This window comes from Dendrobates tinctorius, unplaced genomic scaffold (assembly GCF_039654945.1).
Source record: "Dendrobates tinctorius isolate UK_male_01 unplaced genomic scaffold, ASM3965494v1 ptg000030l, whole genome shotgun sequence".
NCBI lineage: Eukaryota > Metazoa > Chordata > Amphibia > Anura > Dendrobatidae > Dendrobates > Dendrobates tinctorius.
Genome location: NW_027361698.1, coordinates 32,630,032 through 32,651,615, shown reverse-complemented (window position 1 = coordinate 32,651,615; position 21,584 = coordinate 32,630,032). Strand labels below are relative to the sequence as shown.

At 47.8% G+C, this 21,584-nt stretch overlaps 1 protein-coding gene across 2 annotated transcripts in view; it reads left to right on the top strand.

The window, feature by feature from the left end:
• BBS7 (Bardet-Biedl syndrome 7) overlaps nt 1–21,584 on the top strand; it is a 108,054-nt gene that overhangs the window by 81,278 nt on the left and 5,192 nt on the right. Inside the window, exons 16-20 of one of the 2 annotated variants that reach the window (XM_073572009.1) lie at nt 4,790–4,954; nt 5,096–5,205; nt 5,701–5,804; nt 7,381–7,504; nt 11,723–11,789. In XM_073572009.1, the coding sequence (XP_073428110.1) occupies nt 4,790–4,954; nt 5,096–5,205; nt 5,701–5,804; nt 7,381–7,504; nt 11,723–11,769 (550 nt within the window). In that variant the 3' untranslated portion in view covers nt 11,770–11,789. The remainder of the gene's footprint in view (nt 1–4,789; nt 4,955–5,095; nt 5,206–5,700; nt 5,805–7,380; nt 7,505–11,722; nt 11,790–21,584) is intronic. The other variant, XM_073572008.1, reaches the window with a different exon arrangement.

Below are 21,584 nucleotides of genomic sequence, written 5' to 3'. Positions count from 1 at the left end.
ACAGGGCAAGACATGTAGTCTGTCACCATCTGACGGAAACGTTGCCTCCTGCTGACTGGAGCCATCAGTGATGGTGTAGACAATTGTGGCGGACACACAAAACTTTGCCACATTTGGGCCATAGTGGTCTTGCCTTGTGCTGAGGCGCTGCCTCTGCTCCCTCTTTGTGCCGAGTTTACTCCACTGGCTCGACGCACAGAGGTGCTTTGTAAAGCACTAGCACCACTGCTGTCGGGTGGAATGGAAAACGTGATGGACTGCACCAGTGTGTCTTGGTACTCCCGCAGTTTACGCTTCCGGTTCAACGTTGGTATGAGGGTTTGCAAGTTGTCCCGGTAGCGAGGATCTAGGAGGGTGTACACCCAATAATCAGCCGTATAGAGAATGTGGGCGATGCGGCGGTCGTTTCTCAGGCACTGCAGCATGAAGTCAACCATGTGCTGCAGACTCCCAACTGCCAAAGAACCGCTGTCCCCTGCTTGAGCTGTGATCTCTGCCTGCTCTGCATCACCCCACCCTCGCTGTACATACTGACTAGAGCTTTGTGTACCTCCCTCCTCTGGAGAGATGTCTTCCTCCTCCATCGACTCTTCCTCTTCCTCCTCACAAAGTGTCCCCTGCCTAGGCCTTTGTGAGGAAGCACATAGCGCAGACTGTCCAGAAGCAGATGGCATTTGGGACTCCTCATCCTCCACCTCTTCCAAAACCTCGTCCCTTAGTGCTTGCAGTCTTTTTTGAAGCAGGCAGATAAGGGGGACAGTCATGCTGACTAGTGCATCATCTGCACTCGCCATCCGCGTGGAATCATCGAAAGCACGCAAAACGAGGCAGATGTCCTTCATAGAGGCCCACTCAGTGGTGCTGAAGTGTGACCGGCGCACAGTGCGACTTGTTTGCGCCTGATGCAGCTGGTACTCCATGACTGCTGCCTGGTGCTCACACAACCGCTCCAACATATGTAACGTAGAATTCCACCTGGTGGGTAGGTCACATATGATGCGATGTTCCGGAAGGCGTAATCGGCGCTGCAGAGCAGCAAGGCGCGACCTTGCCGTGCTGGAACGCCGCAAGTGAACGCACTCTATGCGGACCTTGTGCAGCAGTGCATCAAGATCCGGATAGTCCCTCAGAAAGCTCTGCATGACCAAGTTGAGCACATGTGCCAGACATGGGATGTGAGTGAGGTTGCCAAGGCCAAGAGCTGCCACCAGATTTCGGCCATTGTCACACACTACCAAGCCCGGCTGGAGATTCGCTGGCAGAAACCACACGTCGCTTTCCTGCTTGATGGCATTCCAGAGCTCCTGCGCTGTGTGGCTTCGATTCCCCAAAGAAATTAATTTCAGTACGGCCTGTTGACGTTTGGCCATGGCTGTGCTCATATCGGTCGTAACAGGCTCCTGCTGCGCTGTTTCAGAGGAACTTGAGTAGGAGGAGGAGTCAGTGTGTACAGACTGGATTCCTGCAATCCGTGGAGTTAGCAGAACACGTAGAGCGCCACTCTCCAGATCTGTACCCGGCTCCACAACATTGACCCAATTAGCAGTGAGGGAAAGGTATCGTCCCTGTCCATGGTTACTGGTCCACGCATCGGTGGTCAGGTGGACCTTGCTACTGATGGAGTTTAGTAGCGCATGTTTTATGTTTGCCTCCACATGTTTCTGCAGGGCAGGGACGGCTCGCCTGCTGAAATAAAAGTGGCTGGGCACGGTGTATTGTGGGACTGCCAATGCCATGAAGTCCCGGAAGGTGTCAGTCTCCACCAGCCTGAATGACAGCATTTCAAGTGCCAGTAGTTTGGCAATGCCAGCATTCAGAGCCTGTGCTCGGGGATGGTTTGCCGAGTATGGCCGCCTTTTCTCCCATGCTTGTGCTACCGATGGCTGTCGAGTGGCCTGGGAGTGTGAGGATGACTTGGAACGTGGTGCTGTGGGTGGAATGTCACAGGGTCTCCGGACAACAGTGCCAGAGGTTCTTCCTTGGCGATGCTGTGAGGAAGCCGAACCAGCTGTGTGTGAGCTGGATGAAGAGGCCCCAACACGAGCTGAAGAGGTGGTAGGTGGTGCTGTACGTTGGCCTACGTCTTCAGTGTGTCGGTGTAACTCCACCTCGTGCTTGGTCCGCACATGTTTCCACCTATTAGTGGTATTGAGGTTGCTGACATTTTTCCCTCTTTTGACTCTCTGATGACACAGCTTGCATTTGACAAAGCAAATGTCATCTGCAACTGTGTCAAAAAAGGACCACGCACTGCAAGTCTTGGGAGCGCCCGTTTTGCCTTTTGAAAGTGGAATGCTCCTAACGGGTGCCGAAGTGGAGGCTACAGGCAACCAAGTCTGCCCCCTCCCTCTCCCTCCGGTTTTGGCCGTTCGGGGAATCTCTTCCTCAGAGCTGCTCCCACCACCACCACTGAGCTGTTCCTCACGCCATGATGGATCAAGGACCTCATCATCTACACTCCCCTCTTCAAACACCTGCTTCTCCTGGGTTGTCTCGCCAGCACCGTACGCAACAGAAAGTGGCAACTGTGTCTCATCATCATCTGATGCGTACTGAGGTGTGCTGACCATAGGCACTGGCCCACCCGCCTCTTCAGATTCAGAGGGACAAAAAAGTTGCGCATCACTGCATACTCCCTCTTCTTCACATTCTGGAATGCTGCTTGGCTGGCCCCCTCTTTCCAAACCAACAGATTCCGAGAACAGAAGTAGAGACTATGATGGCTCCTGTCCAGTGCTCTCTGACTGCCTGGGCACTTTGGCAGGTGGTGAAGAGACAGATGGTTGCTCTTCGGTGCTCTGGCCCTGAGAGGATGTGGAAGTAATTGAAATCGATGCGTTAGCTGCCATCCATCCCACAACGGCTTTAATTTGTTCCTCCTGCAGCAGTGGGGTACGGTGAGGTCCTACAAAGCTGCGCATAAAGGACTGTTGCCTGCTAAAACTGGGGGATGCTGACTGGTGCCAACAGCAGGCACAGAATCCCCACGTCCTCTCCCTGCTGAAACTCCACGCCCACGTGCCTTACTCCCTGCCTTCTTCATCTTGCTAGACTGAGAAAGATAGGCAGAAAAGTACAAAGGGGGGCCTTAGTGTGCTTATTCCTGAACAGCTGGTTACAGTTATAAGAAACACTAATTTTATGAAGTGTGTGTGTCGACTACACTTTAATGGGAGCTAATGTGGCCTACACAACTTTCAAATGTAGTGTTTGGTGAACTTTGTTTTTTTGGGGGGGGAAAAAAAAACTAAAATGATGTGACCAAAGATTTGAAAGTGAAAGTATCACCAACTTTCTGGAGCTATTACAATGCAGGCAGGTAACCTACAATGCAAAGGATGAGGCTCCAAAAAAATTGGGTAATACTAATCTGGCTGCAGCTGAAGGGCACAAGCCAGAAAAAAGGCTCCTCTATCTACTCCTATATAGTGTTTGCAACCAACCAACGTAGATGGATATAGATGGATGCACACTAATAGGAGAAGAAAAAATGAGCGGCAATTAAAGAAAAATATGTGTGAGGCAGTGACGCACGCTGAGCAGCCTACAACCAGACGTAGCTGCAGGACACACTACTCAGCGTGAGCTGCACTCACACACAGTCAGAGACCTCTCAGACAGCCGTGAACAGTGCAGCTAAGTGGGCACTAGCACTGACAGGCTGCAGAAAGGCTCCGCTGTGTACTCCTAGAGTGTTTGCAACCACCGTATATGGATACGGATGGATGCACACTAATAGGAGAAAAAATGAGGTGCAATAAAAAAAAAATGTCTGAGGCAGTGACACGCTGAGCGGCCTACAACCAGACGTAGCTGCAGGACACACTACTCAGCGTGAGCTGCACTCACACACAGTCAGAGACCTCTCAGACAGCCGTGAACAGTGCAGCTAAGTGGACACTAGCACTGAAAGGCTGCAGAAAGGCTCCGCTGTCTACTTCTAGTGTTTGCAACCAACGTATATGGATATGGATGGAAGCACACTAGATAGAATTTTTTAAAAATAAGCAGCTCAAAAAGAAAAATATGTATGAGGCAGCAGTGAGGCACGCTGGGCGGCCTACAACCAGATGTGGCTGCAGGACCCACACCACAGCGTGAGCTGCACTCACACAGCCCTTGCAGACAGCTGTGAACACTGCTGCTAGGGAAAAGAAAGCTACAGTGGTGGTTTATGTAGCCTGGGTAAAGCACAATATTGTTTTGAGAATCGCTATTTCTAACTGTCCCTCACAGTCTTCAACAGCTGCCTGTCCCTAACTGAATTCACAGCAGAGTGACCAGAAATGGTGGCGGCAGTGGCTTTTATAGTGCATCATGACATCATTTCAGCAGCCAATCACAGCCATGCCAATAGTTAACATGCCTATATGCCTAACAGGATGTTCCCACACTTCTGAGGATTCCCATTGGCTGAATCAAAGCGAGCGGGCTGACAGCATTATGGGAACTTCCGATTCCGGTATCCGATATGAAAAAAGTATCGGAAGTCAGTATCGGAATTCCGATACAGCTAATATCGGCCGATACCCGATACTTGCGGTATCGGAAAGCTCAACACTACCCAGAACCCCATATACTGTATATGGGTTTCCGTATCAGACGTTTAGTAAAATGACAGGTACGGCTAATCATGGAATGACTACGTGAATCCATGTAACAAAGCGTGAAAAACATGTATCTGTTTAGAACATGCATGCATGACCTCTTACAGACAAATATTTGGTTAAATGATGTCAATAGTCCATGTTATTAATGAAGTGTAGATAAAATGTATCATTTTTTGCAGACCCATGAATATATTGAGCCTCACAGGCCAGTTCAGCTTTGCGGAGATCCACTCATGGATGGTGTTTTGTCTGCCCGAGGTCCCCGAGAAGCCACCAGCTGGGGAAGATGTTGTTTTCTACTTTCAGAATACTTTCCTGGATACATTGCTTGAGTGTTCATACAGGTAACTACTTGCAGAACCGCGCGGTATCTTCGTATTAGTTGGTGTAATAGTTGTAGGGTTCCTACATGTTTTGGTGACTGCTGTGAAGTGTAGTAATGTATTTTGGTGCGGAAACCTCAATGTTTTAATTATTTTTTGCAGAAAAGGAGAAGGAGTTTTCAAGTCGGACAATATCTCCACAATTTCAATTCTAAAAGATGTCCTATCTAAAGAAGCCACTAAAAGAAAAATCAATCTTAATATATCATATGGTAATATCCAGTGCCTGTGCCCAGTGCTCCAGCCTCTTACTGCTCATTAGCGCTCATTCAGACAAGTGTGTATCAAATAAACTTACAGATTAATGGAAATGAATGAGGTATTCATAACAGTGTGTGTAGAAAATCTTAGCATGCAGTATGATCCATTTTTTCAGATCAGATTAACCACAAAAGGTGCATTAAAAAGAGATGCCATAAAGATAGCATTCGTTGCTAACGGATCCATTGCAGCTACTAACATAGAAAACTGAATTTGGCCTTGTATTATTTTTAATGGTTAATGTATAAAACACAATCCGTACTAATGTCGGAAAGAGACTTTTTGATGGCATATGGATGAAAATGTGTTTTTTTTTTTCTGGAGTAAATTTGTTCAATTCCTCAGTTTCTTTAATACAAACATTAAAATTTATTGTTAAAAAATTAAAAACCTCCGTATAATGTACAGTTGTAATTGAAGTCCCTTTTCTGTGTTTTCCTGAGTAGATATAAGTGAAGAATCTGTTGGCCATACTCTCAAAATGATCCATCCAAAGTTGGAGTACCAGCTGCTGTTGGCGAAGAAGGTTCATTTAATTGATGCACTGAAGGTACAGTATTTAGAAGGTGTCTGATCTGCGTGCCTCCATGGTATCCAGCATGGTATGCATTTATGTAGAAAAAAACCTATAAAGAAATGTGTGTTATTATAACAATATTACAGAAGCCCTGCTGCTCAATCTGGCCTAGCCTGTGGGCTTTTCTCCAGGTTCCTCCCGTCTTTAATCATTTGCAAGCTATTTAGCTGGGTTGCTGTGTGCAGTCCCGTGTCAATTGTAGCTTTGCTTAGTTACGTGTCTGTGCTTGCTGTGTCAGACTTCTTGATCTTGTGGCAGACCTTGGATTTGTTGTCACTATTCATATGGATTATCCCTTCTGCTTTTGAGGCTCTCTGACTTCAGGTATCTGATCCTGAACCTGACCTCTGACTATCCGTTTGTTGTACTCCCTTGTCTTGACATACCCACCTGGCATTTGACTCTGGACTATTACCTGACAACGCCTTTGTCTTACCTCTATGTACTACAAGTCCTCCTGATAGCTGACCTTGGACCTCCTGACTACTCTGTGCCACGGCATGCCACTCTGCGTCACAATAGGGTATATAAGTATGAATATACATAGTAGAGTTTGATGAACATTTTTAACTATATTAGGCTGCATATTCAATATAAAAAAAAAATAAAATAAAACTCAGAATCAAAGTCATCTTTACCCATATGCTTCCCCTGCTGGAATGGTTCCAGCCCCAACAACGCGCATTTCGGCATGAACCTTTGTTAGGGGATATCGTCTTCCTACTAAATAACTGACATACCATTCCTAGCTAATGTATTAATGCTTATAAAGGACTTTTTGCCAAAATAAATGCCAATGCTGTCATATTAGTATTTTTTAAATAAAATAGAATTCAGTTTTTCCAAACATGGTTGCCAAGGATTGAAATGAGAGACAGACCAAGGTCCAGAAAACATGTCAAGTAGCTATCACCTGCATCTCCGAACATAGGATAGCTGGGTTATGGGGTAGATCAAATGACTTGGCGACAGTTTGGTAATCCTGTTTGTCTTCTTGTTCTGGTCATAGTTCCATGGTCAAAATTTTAGGGAAAGAAAGCACTGATGGCTGAATGTGTAACAGCAGACCTTGTGCTGAGCTTTATAGTTCTGCTAATACTTATTCCCATCTGCAAGATCCTATCCCTGTATCTAGTAGGTGTAGTAGTAGTAGTAATAATAATAATAGAAATGTAGTATAGTTTTTCTGATTCACTATGTTTCTTTCCTCATGTGCAGACATTGCAGGACCTTAGGTATCCATGGTTACGACCACTAGCAGCTGCCTGTCACTATATCAGTGGTTGTAACCATAGATACCTAAGGTCCTGCAATGCCTGCACTTGAGGAAAGAGACATGGCAAATCAGAAAATCTATACTACATTTGCAAATATTATTATTACACCTGCTATATATTGGGATAGGATCTTGGAGATGGGAGTGCCCATCTAAGTTATACTATTGTAAGCGGTTTCAGAAACTTGCATCATGGAGACTCGTGGCCCCGTGAGTGTTAATCAGTATAGTAAAGTTTTTTCAGTTATGTGAATTATACCTTTCTTCCGGAAGGAGCTTCGGGTTCATGAAGGAAATGCAGACTTTCTGATCCCAGAATATCACTGCATTCTAGAGGAGGCTGAGCAGCTCCAGGAGGAGTACAAGAAGCAGCCGGCACATCTTGAAAGGCTTTATGGTAAGATTTTTTGTGCCCCTATTAATGATTCGCACAGTATCTGCTTTAGTTCATCATCGTTACCTTGGCATTATCATAGGGTGCAGTGGCCCAGCACTTCTACAGGTTTCTTGTGATTTTTTTCATGATAGACTATGAATGTTACTGCCCATCAGAATAGCATAGCCGCTGTGTAAAGCCCTGGTGGTGCAGCAGGTATGGAGGCTTCATGGGAGGACAGAAGTGCTCCCATACAAACCACGAGCACACCGGCTCTGCAGCCTCGGTTGCCTCTGCCATCCTTTGGCACACGTGCCGTGTGTGTTATGTGGGTCACTGTAGAAGTAAGCTTACATGCCACTTTCAAGTAAGGATTTTCATAACTAGAAACTGTAGAAATAAAGCGAACAGATGACTGTAGCTGTTACGTTCCTGCCAGTTTTAATACCTGTCATGCGGATTTGATGGTATGGAGAAATAACCATTTTATTAGTCTTTTAATCGACTTGTGAAGATCTACAGCAATGTGAATAATTAATACAATAGACACAGTTATTTAGAGGGAATCTGTCAACCAAGTTTGTGCTACCTAACCTGAGAGCAGCATGATGTACAGGCACAGATCCTGATTCCAGTGTTGTCATTTACTGGGCTGCTTAGAGAAGTTTTTATAAAATCAGTGTTTTATCACAAGGAGATTATCCCTAGAAGACTAGTAAATGCGCTGCAGTGTAGTCCTCTATAGTCATGAGCTCTGTATAATCCCGCCCCCACCACTGATTGGCAGCTTTCTGCCTATGCACAGTGTCAATAGACAGCAGCTAATCAGTGGTGTGTGCAAATTTATGCAGAGATAAGGAGAATTTGTGTATAATCTGCACTTCTGGTATCCCATATAATAGATCCAAGTCCAGACAGAAAGTATTTGTGTTTTGTCTTTATTCAGTCTTGACTGAATAAAGAAAAAACACAAAATACTTTGTCTGGACTTAGATCTATTATATGGGATACCAGCAGCGCAGATTATCCAGAAATCCTCCTCCTCTGTGTTTTCCCGGGCTGATGACCCGTTGGACTTGTAGCAGCTGGATGTATAAATGATAGAAATGTTGTGTAAATCAGGTTAGTATAACCTTATATATATAACACCTTTATCTCCCTTAGATAAAACCCTATTGCGCTGTCTTTTTCCTCCTAGTTCATCCGACAAACGGTCGTCTCGCTTTTGTTACCAAAAAAATCATTATCAGCAGCAGGCTGCACGATGTATACTGGGAATCTGCTGACGACCATGATCGTTCTGTTCCCACCATTGTTTCTCACCTGTGTAAGCTGGCTGGTAACGAGCCCTGAACAATTGTGTGTAAAAAAAAAAAAAAAAAAATATGCGTGAAATCTGCACTAAAACTGCAGTTAAAAAGGGGAAGCACAGCTATAAAATAAGGCATGAATCCAATAATCAGAGCAGATTTCTTTTGCGTATTTTGGTGTGGACCCATGCTGAAAACACGCAGGGGAAGAAATGAAGTGTTTTTGCACTTGGGAATATGGTCTGAGGGTTTCTTCATACAGTATTTTTTGTGGCTTTATGATCTTGCATTAAGAAGACCATGATTTTTATGTATTTTTATAAGCTGTTTCCTTTTTTTAATTTTATTATATATACAGTGTGTGGGTGTAAATATATATACATACACACAGCTCTGGCAAAAATTAAGAGACCACCACATCAAAACTCTGTCATGGGCAGCCCATTCTCCAGACCTGAACCCAATTGAAAACCTCTGGAATGTAATCAAGAGGAGGATGGATAGTCACAAGTCATTAAACAAAGAAGAACTGCTTACATTTTTGTGCGAGGAGCAGTGTGAAAGACTGGTGGCAAGCATGGCAAGACGCATGAAAGCTGTTATTAAAAATCATGGTTATTCCACAAAATATTGATTTCTGAACTCTTCCTGAGTTAAAACATTAGTATTGTTGTTTGTAAATGATTATGAACTTGTTTTCTTTGCATTATTTGAGGTCTGAAAGCATTGGGTTTGTTTAATTTCGACCATTTTGCTTTGTCAGAAAAAAAAAACTAAATGTATTGCTTGGAAATTCGGTGACATGTTGTCAAAAGTTTGTAGACTAAAAGAACAATTTGCATTTTACTCAAAAATATACCTATAAAGAGAAAAACCAGACAAAACTGAACATTTGAAAGTGATCTCTTAATTTTTGCCAGAGCTGTATGTATACCGTATTTTCTGCTTTGTAAGGCTAGTTTCACATTAGCGTTTACAGCCGCAGCGTCGGGCTGCGCACGGCCGCCGCTAAGACCCGCCCCCTGCTGCGCCTCCGCCAGTAGCTCCGCCTACGGACGCATGACGCTGCATGCGACCTGCGTCCCCTATCTTTAGCACTGGGGACGCAGGCCGTGCGCAGTATGTGTTTGGCGGCGCATGCATCCTTTTGACGCTGCGCCGAGCGCACCAAATTGCAACCTGTTGCGTTTGGCGCTGGTCGGCACAGTGTCAAAAGGACGCATGCGCCGCCAAACGCATACTGCGCACGGCCTGCGTCCCCAGTGCTAAAGATAGGGGACGCAGGACGCATGCAGCATCATGCGTCCGTAGGCGGAGCTACCGGGGTGCGTGGCAGGGGGCGTGGCCTAGCGGCGGCCGGGTGCAGCCCGACGCTGCGGCCATAAACGCTAATGTGAAACTAGCCTAAGACACACTTTTTTTCCCCAAAATTTGGGGGGGAAATGGGGGTGCGTCTTACAATGCGGATATACCGGTAACCGCTTACCCGTAAGTAGCTGCAGGCTGGGATGAGGGGGTGTCCGATGCTGCTGCCTGCCGCCGCTGCCCGGGATGTCTGCTGCTGCTGCCCGGGGTGTCCGCGTCCGCTACCGCCGCTGCCCGTGATGTCCGCCGCTGCAAGGGGCTCTGCTGACATTTCATGAAAGGCCAGAGGCCCCCGGCAATTCTGTAGTTTCCTCCTGTGCAGTGGACTCCAGTAACATGGCCGCCGGGAGGCGGCGCAAGCGCAGACGAAAATCTCGGGAGATGAGATTTCAGTGCTGAGATCTCATCTCCTGAGATCTCCATCTGCGCATGCGTCGGTGGCCATTTTACTGGAGTCCACACGCACAGGCTGAAACTACGGAACTTCCAGGGGCTCTGGTATTTCAAGAAATGTTGACAGAGCCCCCTGCAGCGGCGGACATCCCGGGCAGCGGCGGCAGGCAGCAGCTGCCGAAATCCCAGGCAATGGCGGCCTCAGACACCTTAGGCAGCGGCGACGGGCAGCAGCAGACACCCTGGGCAGCAGCGGCGGACAGCAGCAGAGACCCCTGGCAGCACCCCAGCCACCTCCCCTAGTAACAAATAAGAAGATGCATGGATTATAAGAAGCACCACCATTTTATTAAAAAAAAAAAAAAAATTATCTTTTTTTCTCCTCAAAATTTGGGGTGTGTCTTATAATCCGGAGCATCTTATAAAGCAAAAAATACGGTATATATATTACATACATACATAATTATGCATTTTCCTATCTTAGGGCCCCGTCACACATAGTGACTCACCAGCGATCCCGACAACGATATGAACTTGTCAGGATCGCTGGTGCATTGCTACATGATCGCTAGTGAGCTGCCAAACAGGCAGCTTCAGCGATCAGGACAGCGACACGCGGGTAACAAGCGACGCACGTCGCTTAGTTACCCACCCTGTACCTTAGTTACCAGCGCGCTGGTGCAGCGAGCTGGTAACCAAGGTACACATCGGGTTTCTAAGTGCCGCGAGGCGCTTAGAAACCCGATGTGTACCTTGGTTACCAGCTCGCTGATCGCTGGTCTCCCGCCTGTCACACGCAGTGATGCGTGCTGGCCAGCAGGAGACCAGCAATCCAAAAAATGTCCTGGCCATTCCAGGACGATCAGCGATACCCGGCAGGGGGGCTGGTCGCTCATAAGTGTCACACAAAGCGATCTCGCTGGTGAGATCGCTATTGCGTCACAAAACTTGTGACTCAGCAGCGATCTCGCTAGCGAGATCGCTGTGTGTGACGGGGGCTTAAGAGAACAGCCTTTGGAAAAACACATTCAACGAGAGCATGTTGTGTTTGAGGGATACAGAAGCAAAACCCCACCAGGGACTCAAACAAATTTTTGAAAAATGTCACCAAAGCATAATTTGAAATGCCCTTTATTATAGAAAACAGCTGGCCATTGCTTTTATTTTTCAGGAGGAGCCAGAAAAAGGCACAGAAAACATTGTGCCAGATCACCCTAATTTATTGATATGTTTAAAAGGTAACTATGATTTCTAAAAAGTTTTGAAGGCAATCTTTCACAAGGTTTTTGCTGCCTATTCTGAGATCAGCATGATGTAGAGACAGAGAGCAAGATTCCAGCCATGTAGCACTTACTGGGCTGCTTGCTGTAGTATTGATATAATCACTGATTTATCATCAGGAGATTATCACTAGAGGGCTAGTAATCCTGTTGCCATTAGTCCTCCATATTTATAAGCTCTGTAGAACCCTGCCCCAACCACTGATTGACAGCTTTTTGCCTATGCAGAGTACACAGAAAGCAGTCAGTGTTGTGGTCGAGTTATACAGTACAAAACTTTACATTCAGAAAACTGACAAAACCTAGTATAAAAGCAATTTGAGCAAATACCCTGCAGTAAATAAATTAAATGGCAACATAATTTTCATTAAATAAATGTAAAGACCATCCCACCGCGTCATGGTGACCCTATTCAAGATGGTCCTAACCTCTAGTATTAAAACCTTACCATATGTCAAATGACATAAATGTGAATAAGTGCCGAGTAGTGCCGAAACGCCAACTAATGGACAACCGGCTTTGGGGAGCTATATAACCGTAATTGCTTTTAGGCTTATTTATCAAAATGTTGTTGACCATGTACACTGTTATTTTCATGCACTACTGCTATTTATTTACTGCAGGATATTTGCTCGCTTTTTTTTTTATCTTAGGTTTTGTCTGTTTAGCGGCCAGTGTGAACATGCACCTAACGTTGCATGCATACCATTCAGAAAACTGATAGATCTTCAGCAAGTGATTTTATCAAAACTGCAGCAAGTAATTAATACTTAGCTAGTAACAGAGTCTATGTAAAATATTAGAGGCCGCAAAGTGTTGCTGATCAGTGGGGATCTGGATCCTGAGACACCCACCGACCGCTCAAAACAGCTCTCTGAAGCGAACAGTGTACAGGCTGTGCACCCGTCTCCTGGGCAAAAAAAGGCGACAATTTATGGGGCAGGAATGGACCAGCTAACTACTTAAAATCACCTTGGTAAATCATGGTGCAACCTTTATCGTTCAGGCATCCACTGCTTTGTTCAGAGTTTGGTGAAAGAACCCATATATTCCCTATTGAGTCCGTACACCGCTCTGTATTCGCAGCTCATGCTGGAGCGGTGCGCTTCAGAGCAGTCTTTTGAGCAACCGGTGGGGATCTAATGATCTAGACCCCCACTGATCAGCAACATCATAAAACTTTTTACAGACAATAGTTACCCTTTAGGGATGTGAACTTTATGCGGGAAACCTTTTATATTCAAAAATGTGTCAGATGTTGATTTACATGGTTTACATGGTTTTTGGGAAGTTCAATGGCAGCGGCACATTCGCAGTCCTTTTTTTTTTTTTTAATTTGTTTATTAACCACAAAACTAAATGTACAATATACATATTTGCATACAGTATTAAGCACGATACAGAGCACACATACTCACATATATTATTAAACATAGAACAAAATGTGCACTCTTATTTATATTCAAGGTAATACATACGTAACCTATAGAGTATTTGTAAAGGACAATAACCTGTATACTATGAAATATTTGTCATTTAAATTATATAAGCCCTTATACTATTACACAAGTGGTAAACCTATTAACAAAGAAACTTGGAACAATAAGTATCATTCAATCTTATTCGGAGACATATGACTCATTCCACTTCCTAAACAACGATGCGCTCCTAATGGAAGTGAATGGCAGCGTTAACGGATTGCGTTATGCCGCGGTGTAACGCAATCCGTTAAACAGACTGCCTTAACGCAGTGTGACCCCAGCCTAAGATGAGAAGACTTCCACCTGTCCCAAATTTTATCAAATTTACCCGGACATCCCGTTCTGATACAGTGTGCGCTCATATGGGATTACCAAGTTCACCAATTCAAACCAGGCTCTGAGGGAGGGACGTAAACCTCCCATCCATCTTAGTGCTGGTACCTTTCGTGCTATAAATAGCGTCTTTTGTTGAAAAATCCCAACATAGTGACCCCAAGTTTCCTCATCCCGCACCCCAAACAGACCAGTGGTTCAAGAGGAACAGGAGCTTGTAGCATCGATGTCAATAATGACGTCACATCTTTCCAGTACTGTAGGATAATACAAGATAGACCAAACACGGCAAGTCTTTATTATTCAACCACCACAACCCCTTTGTATACCAGACCAATGCCCAAACCCCATAACCTCCTTATCCAACATCACTGTAAGGGAGCTTGCTCATCTTGTCTCCAAATCACACCTCACCACTTGCGCACCTGACCCCATCCCACCTCCTCCCCAACCTCGCCACCACTCTTATCCCATCTCTAACCCACCTCTTCAACCTATCACTAACTTTCGGGAACCTTCCCTTCTGCTTTCAAACATGCTACAATCACGCCTATCCTCAAAAAGCCAACCCTCGACCCAACCGCTATGTCCAGCTATCGCCCAATATCGCTGCTCCCATTCATCTCTCTCCTCGCTACTCCTCCGCTTCTCCCCTCTGCAAATCTCTTCACTGGCTCCCACTCCCTCAGCGTATCCAATTCAAATTACTAAAACTGACCTACAAGGCCATCTATAACCTGTCTCCTCCATATATCTCTGAATTAATCTCCCAATATCTTCCCTCACGTAATCTCCGATCCTCCCAAGACCTCCTTCTCCCCTCCACACTTATTCGCTCCTCACCCAACCGCCTCCAAGACTTCTTCCGAATAGCCCCTATCATCTGGAATTCTTTGCCCCAACACATCCGGCTATCAACCACACTCGGATCCTTCAGATGGAACCTGAAAATCTATCTCTTCAGGAAAGCCTACAACCTGCAATGATCCCCGCTGCCCCCTCACCACTACTGGAGCCAATGCCTCACCATCACTGGAGCTGCTGCAACCCCTCAACCCACTGTCTCCTTCCCCACCATCCTGTAGAATGTAAGCCCGAAAGGGCAGGGTCATCTCCCCTCGATATCAGTCTGTTATTGTAGTTTGTTTACTGTAAGTAATATCTGTAATTTGTATGTAACCCCTTCTCATGTACAGCACCATGGAATCCATTGCGCTATATAAATAAATATTAATAATAATAGGACACTGCCATATCATATGTATAAAATCTGCATCTGATGAGTGGCATCGTAAACTATTGTAATCGACCCATCCTAAAGAGTCGTGTCGGAGTCAAATATGATTGGTATATTATATATAACTGGGTCATTCTATTATTAATAGATGGGGACACCCTGATTGGAGACTCTAGAATCTCTTCCCATTCCTCTTCCTGCACATCGGGGATGAGCCTTTCCCACTTTCTCTTAATAGAGCTTATGGCAGATTCCGCTCCCACTGATAGCATGAATTTATACAAGGAGGAGATAAGGCCCTGAGGACCCTGCGAGTTAAGGCCCCGTCACACAGCGATCTCGCTAGCGAGATCGCTGATTTTGTGACACCACAGCGATCTCGCCAGCGAGATCGCTGTGTGTGACAGGGATCAGCGACCAGCCCCCTACCCCGGGTATCGCTGATTGTGCTCGATCGTCTTGGGCCATTTTTTGATCGCTGGTCTCCCGCTGGCCAGCGCGCATCGCTGCGTGTGGCAGTGAGCGATCAGCGACGCTGGTTTCTAATGTAAACAGCGGGTATCCAGGAGCCGCTGTTTACATTGGAAACCAGCTTGCTCGCTGGTCCTGATCGCTGGAGGGGCTGTTTATGTGACAGCTCACCAGCGATCAGCCTAACGATGTCCCAGCGATCCCATTCATGTCAGATCGTTGGTGGGATTGGTGGGACATCGTTATGTGTAACAGGGCCTTTAAGGATTCCTACCAAAGGCAGAGACGAGATAGCCCCATTCACACCTCCTGATTTTACTGGTGCTGGAAAAAACAGCATCTGTGTTATCCATATTCATGTGTACATGTGCGTCATCCGTGTGGCACTTATCGGAATAGAATGCAGGAATAGAAATTACAGATGTTTAGGGGTTAAAGATGTGCAAAGATATAGATGTGGGGTAGATAGATACCCGCGAGACATATCATTAGTGACTTGCGTATGTTGCTGACTGTAAATGTATTAACCAAAAAAATAAATGGTAAAGCAGACAGCTGTGAGCTGATATTATCAGGTTGGGAAGGTCCATGGTTATTGGGCTCTTCCCAGCCTGAAAATACCAGTCCGCGGCCACCCCAGAAGTGGCACAGCATATTTCTGGTGCTTCACCTTTGCTCTTCCTGATATCCTGGTGCGGTGGCAATGTCCAAAAACACAGCTGACATCAAGCCCTGGTGTTGGTAATGGAGAGCTGATTATAATGGGTGTATGTGTGAAAAATGACAGGACACGTACTGGAAACAGGGATGCACCAAACAAAAGGTCTTGTCAGTAAAGATACAGATCTAATAGAAATTCAGATAAACCAATTAATAAACACAAATGCTAAAATTAACATAATCTGCTTTTCTCTATCGCTTCATTCGGGGACACAGGAACCATAGGGTGTATGCTGCTGCCACTAGGAGGCTGATACTATGCAAATGAGAAAGTTAGCGCCTCCTCCGCAGTATACACCCCACCGACTGGCGCTCAATTACTCAGTTTAGCTTAGTGTCAGTAGGAGGTGGACACAGGTCTTTCATTAGACCCTTATCTACCTCAGTGTGCGTAGTTTCTTTACAGGTTCCGGAGGGATACAGAGTGAATAGTCACATTTGTACTCCCACAAAGAGACTATGAGTACGGCGTGTACTGCCACCCTGTATCCTCATATGTCTACCGGCCAGGAACACGTATGCGTGTTCGCCTTCTGTCTCTCACCCTGTGATGAGTGTCAGCTTACGCTGAGTCGTTCTTCTTTGAAAGAGTGGACCCTCTGGGCCGTGGCACCCACCCACCTAGGGCGAGCTGACCTAATGAGAGCCACCCCCTATACAGGGAGTGTCAGGGGCAAGACCAAGGGGGTGAGCCACCACGGCAGCTGGACCAGACGGCCGGCTCAGGGAAACAAGACAAGGCAAGACGAGTCGTTAATTCAAAGAAACTTCATTAAGGAAGACTTCAGGTACAACAGGTGCAAAACGTGGACACACAGAACATAAGGCAAGGTGCGTGCAAGAGCATGCCGAGGTCCAAAACTTGAGGAACTCTTCAGGGTGCAACAGGAGCAAACGTGAACACAGAGTTCGTGGAACAGGGTGCGTGCAATGGCACGCCGAGGTCCAAGCATGGAACGTGCAAATGGTACGCGGACATCGGACTCCAGACAACAGTCCACGATCAACCAGGGCATCAGGGTCTGTAGCTCAGAGGATGATCGGCAGGATCCGGACATCCAAAAGTCAGCCAGGGTTCCATGCAAGGAAACAAGATAGAGTTAGTGACATGGTGCGTGTCAACGGACACGCCAGGATCAGGTTCACAGAACAGAGACCTGCGCATGCCAAGGGGCATGCCAGGGACGGGTTAGGTTCACAGGACGGTGGCCTGCGCATGCCAAGGGGCATGCCAGGGACGGGTCAGGTTCACAGGACGGTGGCCTGCGCATGCCAAGGGGCATTCCAGGGAGAGGCACAGAGTACGGTGGCATCGGAATCCTAATGCTGGCATCGACCGACAGGGTCCAGGTATCTGGCTACGGACATCAGCTCCGGACATCAGGCCGCAGTCATCTAGGTCCGGACCTCTGGCAGCGGTCGGCAGGTTATGGAATCCGGCAGGCAAACTAGGGGTCAGAGAAGAGCAAAAGAGACAAAGGCTTTGTGCAAGAGTAGCACGAAAAGGCACAGTGCGACAACCAGCGTGAGTGCAAGGAAGCACAGAGACCACGGCTGGGAGCACCGGCAGGTGGTACCGACGATGGCAGTTGCAAGCGGGCACTAGAGGCGGCACCGCTGCGGGGCCACGCAGCCAGACCACTATAGCACTGGACGGGGCACGGCTGGGGCACACAGGCGAGCACGGCTAGAGGTGGCACGGCTGAGGCACTCCAGGCAGGCACAGGTGACCAGGCACGTGCACGGAGCCACAAGGCAGGGCTAGGCAAAGGGTACAGGACAGAGCCACATGCGAGACAGCATGGCAAAGCCTAGTACGAAATGTGCAAGAGCGCACGAAACAGGAACAAGACAAAGAACGAGGCAGAGACCTGCGCATGCAGAGAGCATGCCAGGGACAGTGTAGCAGCGGAGCGTAGGCCAAAGCCCAGAGCCGGGTCAAGGAAGGACCTTGGGACTAGACAGGGTACAGAGCGAGGCCTGCACGTGTAGAGACACGCCAGTTAGAGGTTCAGAGCGGAGGCCTGCACGTGTAGAGACACGACAGGGACAGGAACAGAGACAAAGGCCTGCACGTGTAGGGAGACACGTCAGGGCAGGGTACAGAGACGGAGGCCTGCACGTGTAAGGACACGCCAGGGACAGAGACAGAGGCAGGGTACCTGAAGCCACAAAGCAGAGCGAGACATGACACGTGGACAGAAACACGGAACAGAATCAGAGCAAACAAGGACTACAAGGCAAAGCAGAGCAGGGACAAAACATGGCACGAAGGACAAACACTAGACAAGACACAAGACCAGAGACGGAATACGAGCACGGAGCGTGTGCAGAGATGCATGACAGAGCAGAGTGCAAGGGCACAGAATAGAGGGAGCGCCCCACAGACCAAGCAGCCATGCAGGGACACAACACAATACTCAGGCCCTGAGCGTAGGAAGGGGCGGCCTGATATAGGGAATAGCACCTCCTCTTCCAGGTCAGGACCAGGGGACCACTTCCGGGTTCAGATCCACAGGATAACAGCGTAGTCACATGATCAGAGTTCCAGACATGACGAGACGACTGCAGAATCAGTGCTGAAACCTAGACAGGTCACATGATCAGAGTTCTAAATATGACGAGATGATTACCAAACCAGACAGTGCAGGATCCTAGGAAAGGTCACATGATCAGCGTTCCAGACATGACGAGATAATTGCAGAACCAGACAGTGCAGGATCCAGACAGGGACACCTGATCAGAGATTCAAGACATGACGAGAAGATCACAGAAGACAGAGCAGAAACGCAGGCATCCTGCAGCTCAGACATGAGAGAACGAGCAGGATAGCAGACAAGATATGCGCATGCACATCGCTCCAGGAGTTCTTGAGAGAAAACAGACAGGGCAGACATGACAGACATGACACACCCACTCGCCTACCAGAGCCTGTCGGTGGATGGAGACACAGTCTGCAACTGGAAATGGGGTAAGTCAGAACTGCAGGAGGTAAGTATCAGCAGGCTGAACCCCTCTCTCCTTCCCATGATAGTAATCCCCCCGGGCGGTGGGGAACGGGCAAGCTTCCTTAAGCGGCATTACCTGTATTTAGCGTTCTCAGTGCCAGTGTCGCGAAACTGCGGTTCTCTTTAGACCTCCGCGCCGCCCCGCGCTCTCCGGCGGCCGCCGTTTCTAATCCAGGCCCCGGCTTCAGTTCGGGCCTAGTTCTGAGGCGAGGCCACGCCCCCATTTTCAGGAGGGCTTTTTCTTCTGAGGAACAGTCCCGCCTGTCCGACGCCGCCCACCGCTTCTCTGAGGGTTAGAGGCGTCACAGGGACCTGCCCACTCCTCCCAGTATAGGAGGGAGTGGAGTTTTCTTATGCTCCTAACAGAGCGGCTAGCTCCGCCTCCCTCTCTGGTGAGCTGATTCCCGCCCACAGCATTCAGGAGCGCGTTTTTACCTTACAGTTTTTCTTCATCCTGTGAGCTGCTCGTCTCCGCTCCAGCGTGCTGTGTACACAGGTTCCGTGAGTAGCTCTGCGCTGCAGACTGACACCCTCCTCAGCTCTCCATTCCCTGTCTGGCACTGTTAGTGGGTTAGCTCATAATGTCTAATTCTAAACCAATTCGCTCTGCTTCTGACTCTGTGGTAGTCAGTCATTTTGCATGTTCTTCCTGCAAACGCAAGTTTCCATCAGGTCAGTCCTCTCCCTTCTGTCAGGACTGCAGCAAGCCCACTGAACCCACCGCCCAGGAGCCCCCGGTTGTCCCGAGTGAGGTTGAGGCCCCTATCCCAGGGTGGGCTTCCTCTCTGTCACAATCTGTTGCGGATCTCACCAAGGTGTCCCAGACCTTGGTGTCCATACTGGATAAGTTGCCACTACAGACTTCTGCAGGACCCAGCAGGTCACAGGATGCTCCGGTCGAGCCTATTAATATTAACCGCAAAAGAGCCAGATGGGAGCACCGGTCCGGTTCCTCTTCCCGTTCCGCATCGCCCCATAGTCCGACCAAACAGCCTCCCTTATCAAGATCTTCCTCCCCTGAGCCAGGCGAGACTTTCTCGGATGGACCCGCTGAGGATGTTTTGGAGCTGGACTCGGACCAAATCACTGATATAAAGGATATAGTTCAGAGCCTCATTGCAGCGATTAACCAGTCCTTCAATATCAAAGATTCTCTTGCGGAACCCGCGGACCAGGAGGTTTCTTTCAGACGGTCGAAACCACCTTCCAAGGTCTTCGCTCATCATTCGGAGTTCCAGAAAATTCTTTCCAGAGAGAGAGAAAATCCGACCAGGCGTTTTCAAAGAGGAAAATGCCTTGGGGTGTTATATCCTTTCTCGCCGGAACTCATTGCAGACTGGTCAGCTTCACCGACCGTGGACCCTCCGGTTTCAAGACTATCTAACAGCACGGTCCTGCCGATTTCTGGGGGAGTATCTCTAGCAGACACTAATGACAGAGTCATAAAATCTTTTGCTATGTCAGCCTTCGAAGCGGCGTCTTCTGTTCTAAGCCCGGCCTTCGCTTCTATTTGGCCTTCTAAGGCCATAGTGAAATGGGCTAAGGACCTCCACCAAGGCATTTTGGCTGGAGACCAGCCAGAGCAGCTGGCGGATTTCGCCGACCAAATTTCGCATGCAGGCGAATATTTGGTCTAGGCCTCCCTGGATGCCGCATCCTGCGCAGCTCAGGCATCAAGCAACTTGGTGGCTATTAGGTGCACAGTTTGGCTTAAGGCTTGGCAAGCGGACTTATCGTCAAAAAAGTCCCTCACCAGTTTACTGTTTCAGGGACCGCTTCTTTTCAGCGATAGGCTGGACCAGATCATTAAGGATGCCACTGGGGGCACAAGCTCCCTTCTTCCCCAGTCAAAATCACGTCGACCTCCGAAACGTCAGTTTCGACCCTTTCGGCCTTTTCGTCGCTTCACGACAGCAGATACGTCTTCCCACCAGCAGAGGCCTCAACCGCGCCAAGCTAGGAAAAGAGTCTCCTTTAGGCCCACTCCTTCCTGGCGATCTCATTCATCCCAGGGAAGATCTACCAGACTTAGACCTGGAAGATCTTCGTCCGCATGACTGGAATCAGAACACCGGAGCATACTCCCAGGTGGGCGGCCGTCTTCTTGCCTTCAGGGACGTATGGCTTGCCTCGGTGGAAGACGCTTGGGTCAGGGAAGTTGTATCTTCAGGATACAAAATAAAATTTGTTTCTCGTCCTCGGGATCGATTCTTCGAATCCCGACCCCCGAAAGACCCCACCTTGGTTCCGGGTTTCTTTACAGCCATCGACTCTCTTCTCAAGTCGTGAGTGATTGTTCCAGTACCAGAAAAAGCGGTTCACAGGTTTCTATTCGAACCTGTTTGTAGTGTCGAAAAAAGGAGGCACGGTTCGGCCCATTCTGGACTTAAAACTACTGAACAAAAGGGTCCGTCTGCGACATTTCAGGATGGAGTCCCTTCGTTCAGTAATCGCTTCCATGGAGGCACAAGATTTCCTGTGCTCCATAAACATTCAAGACGCC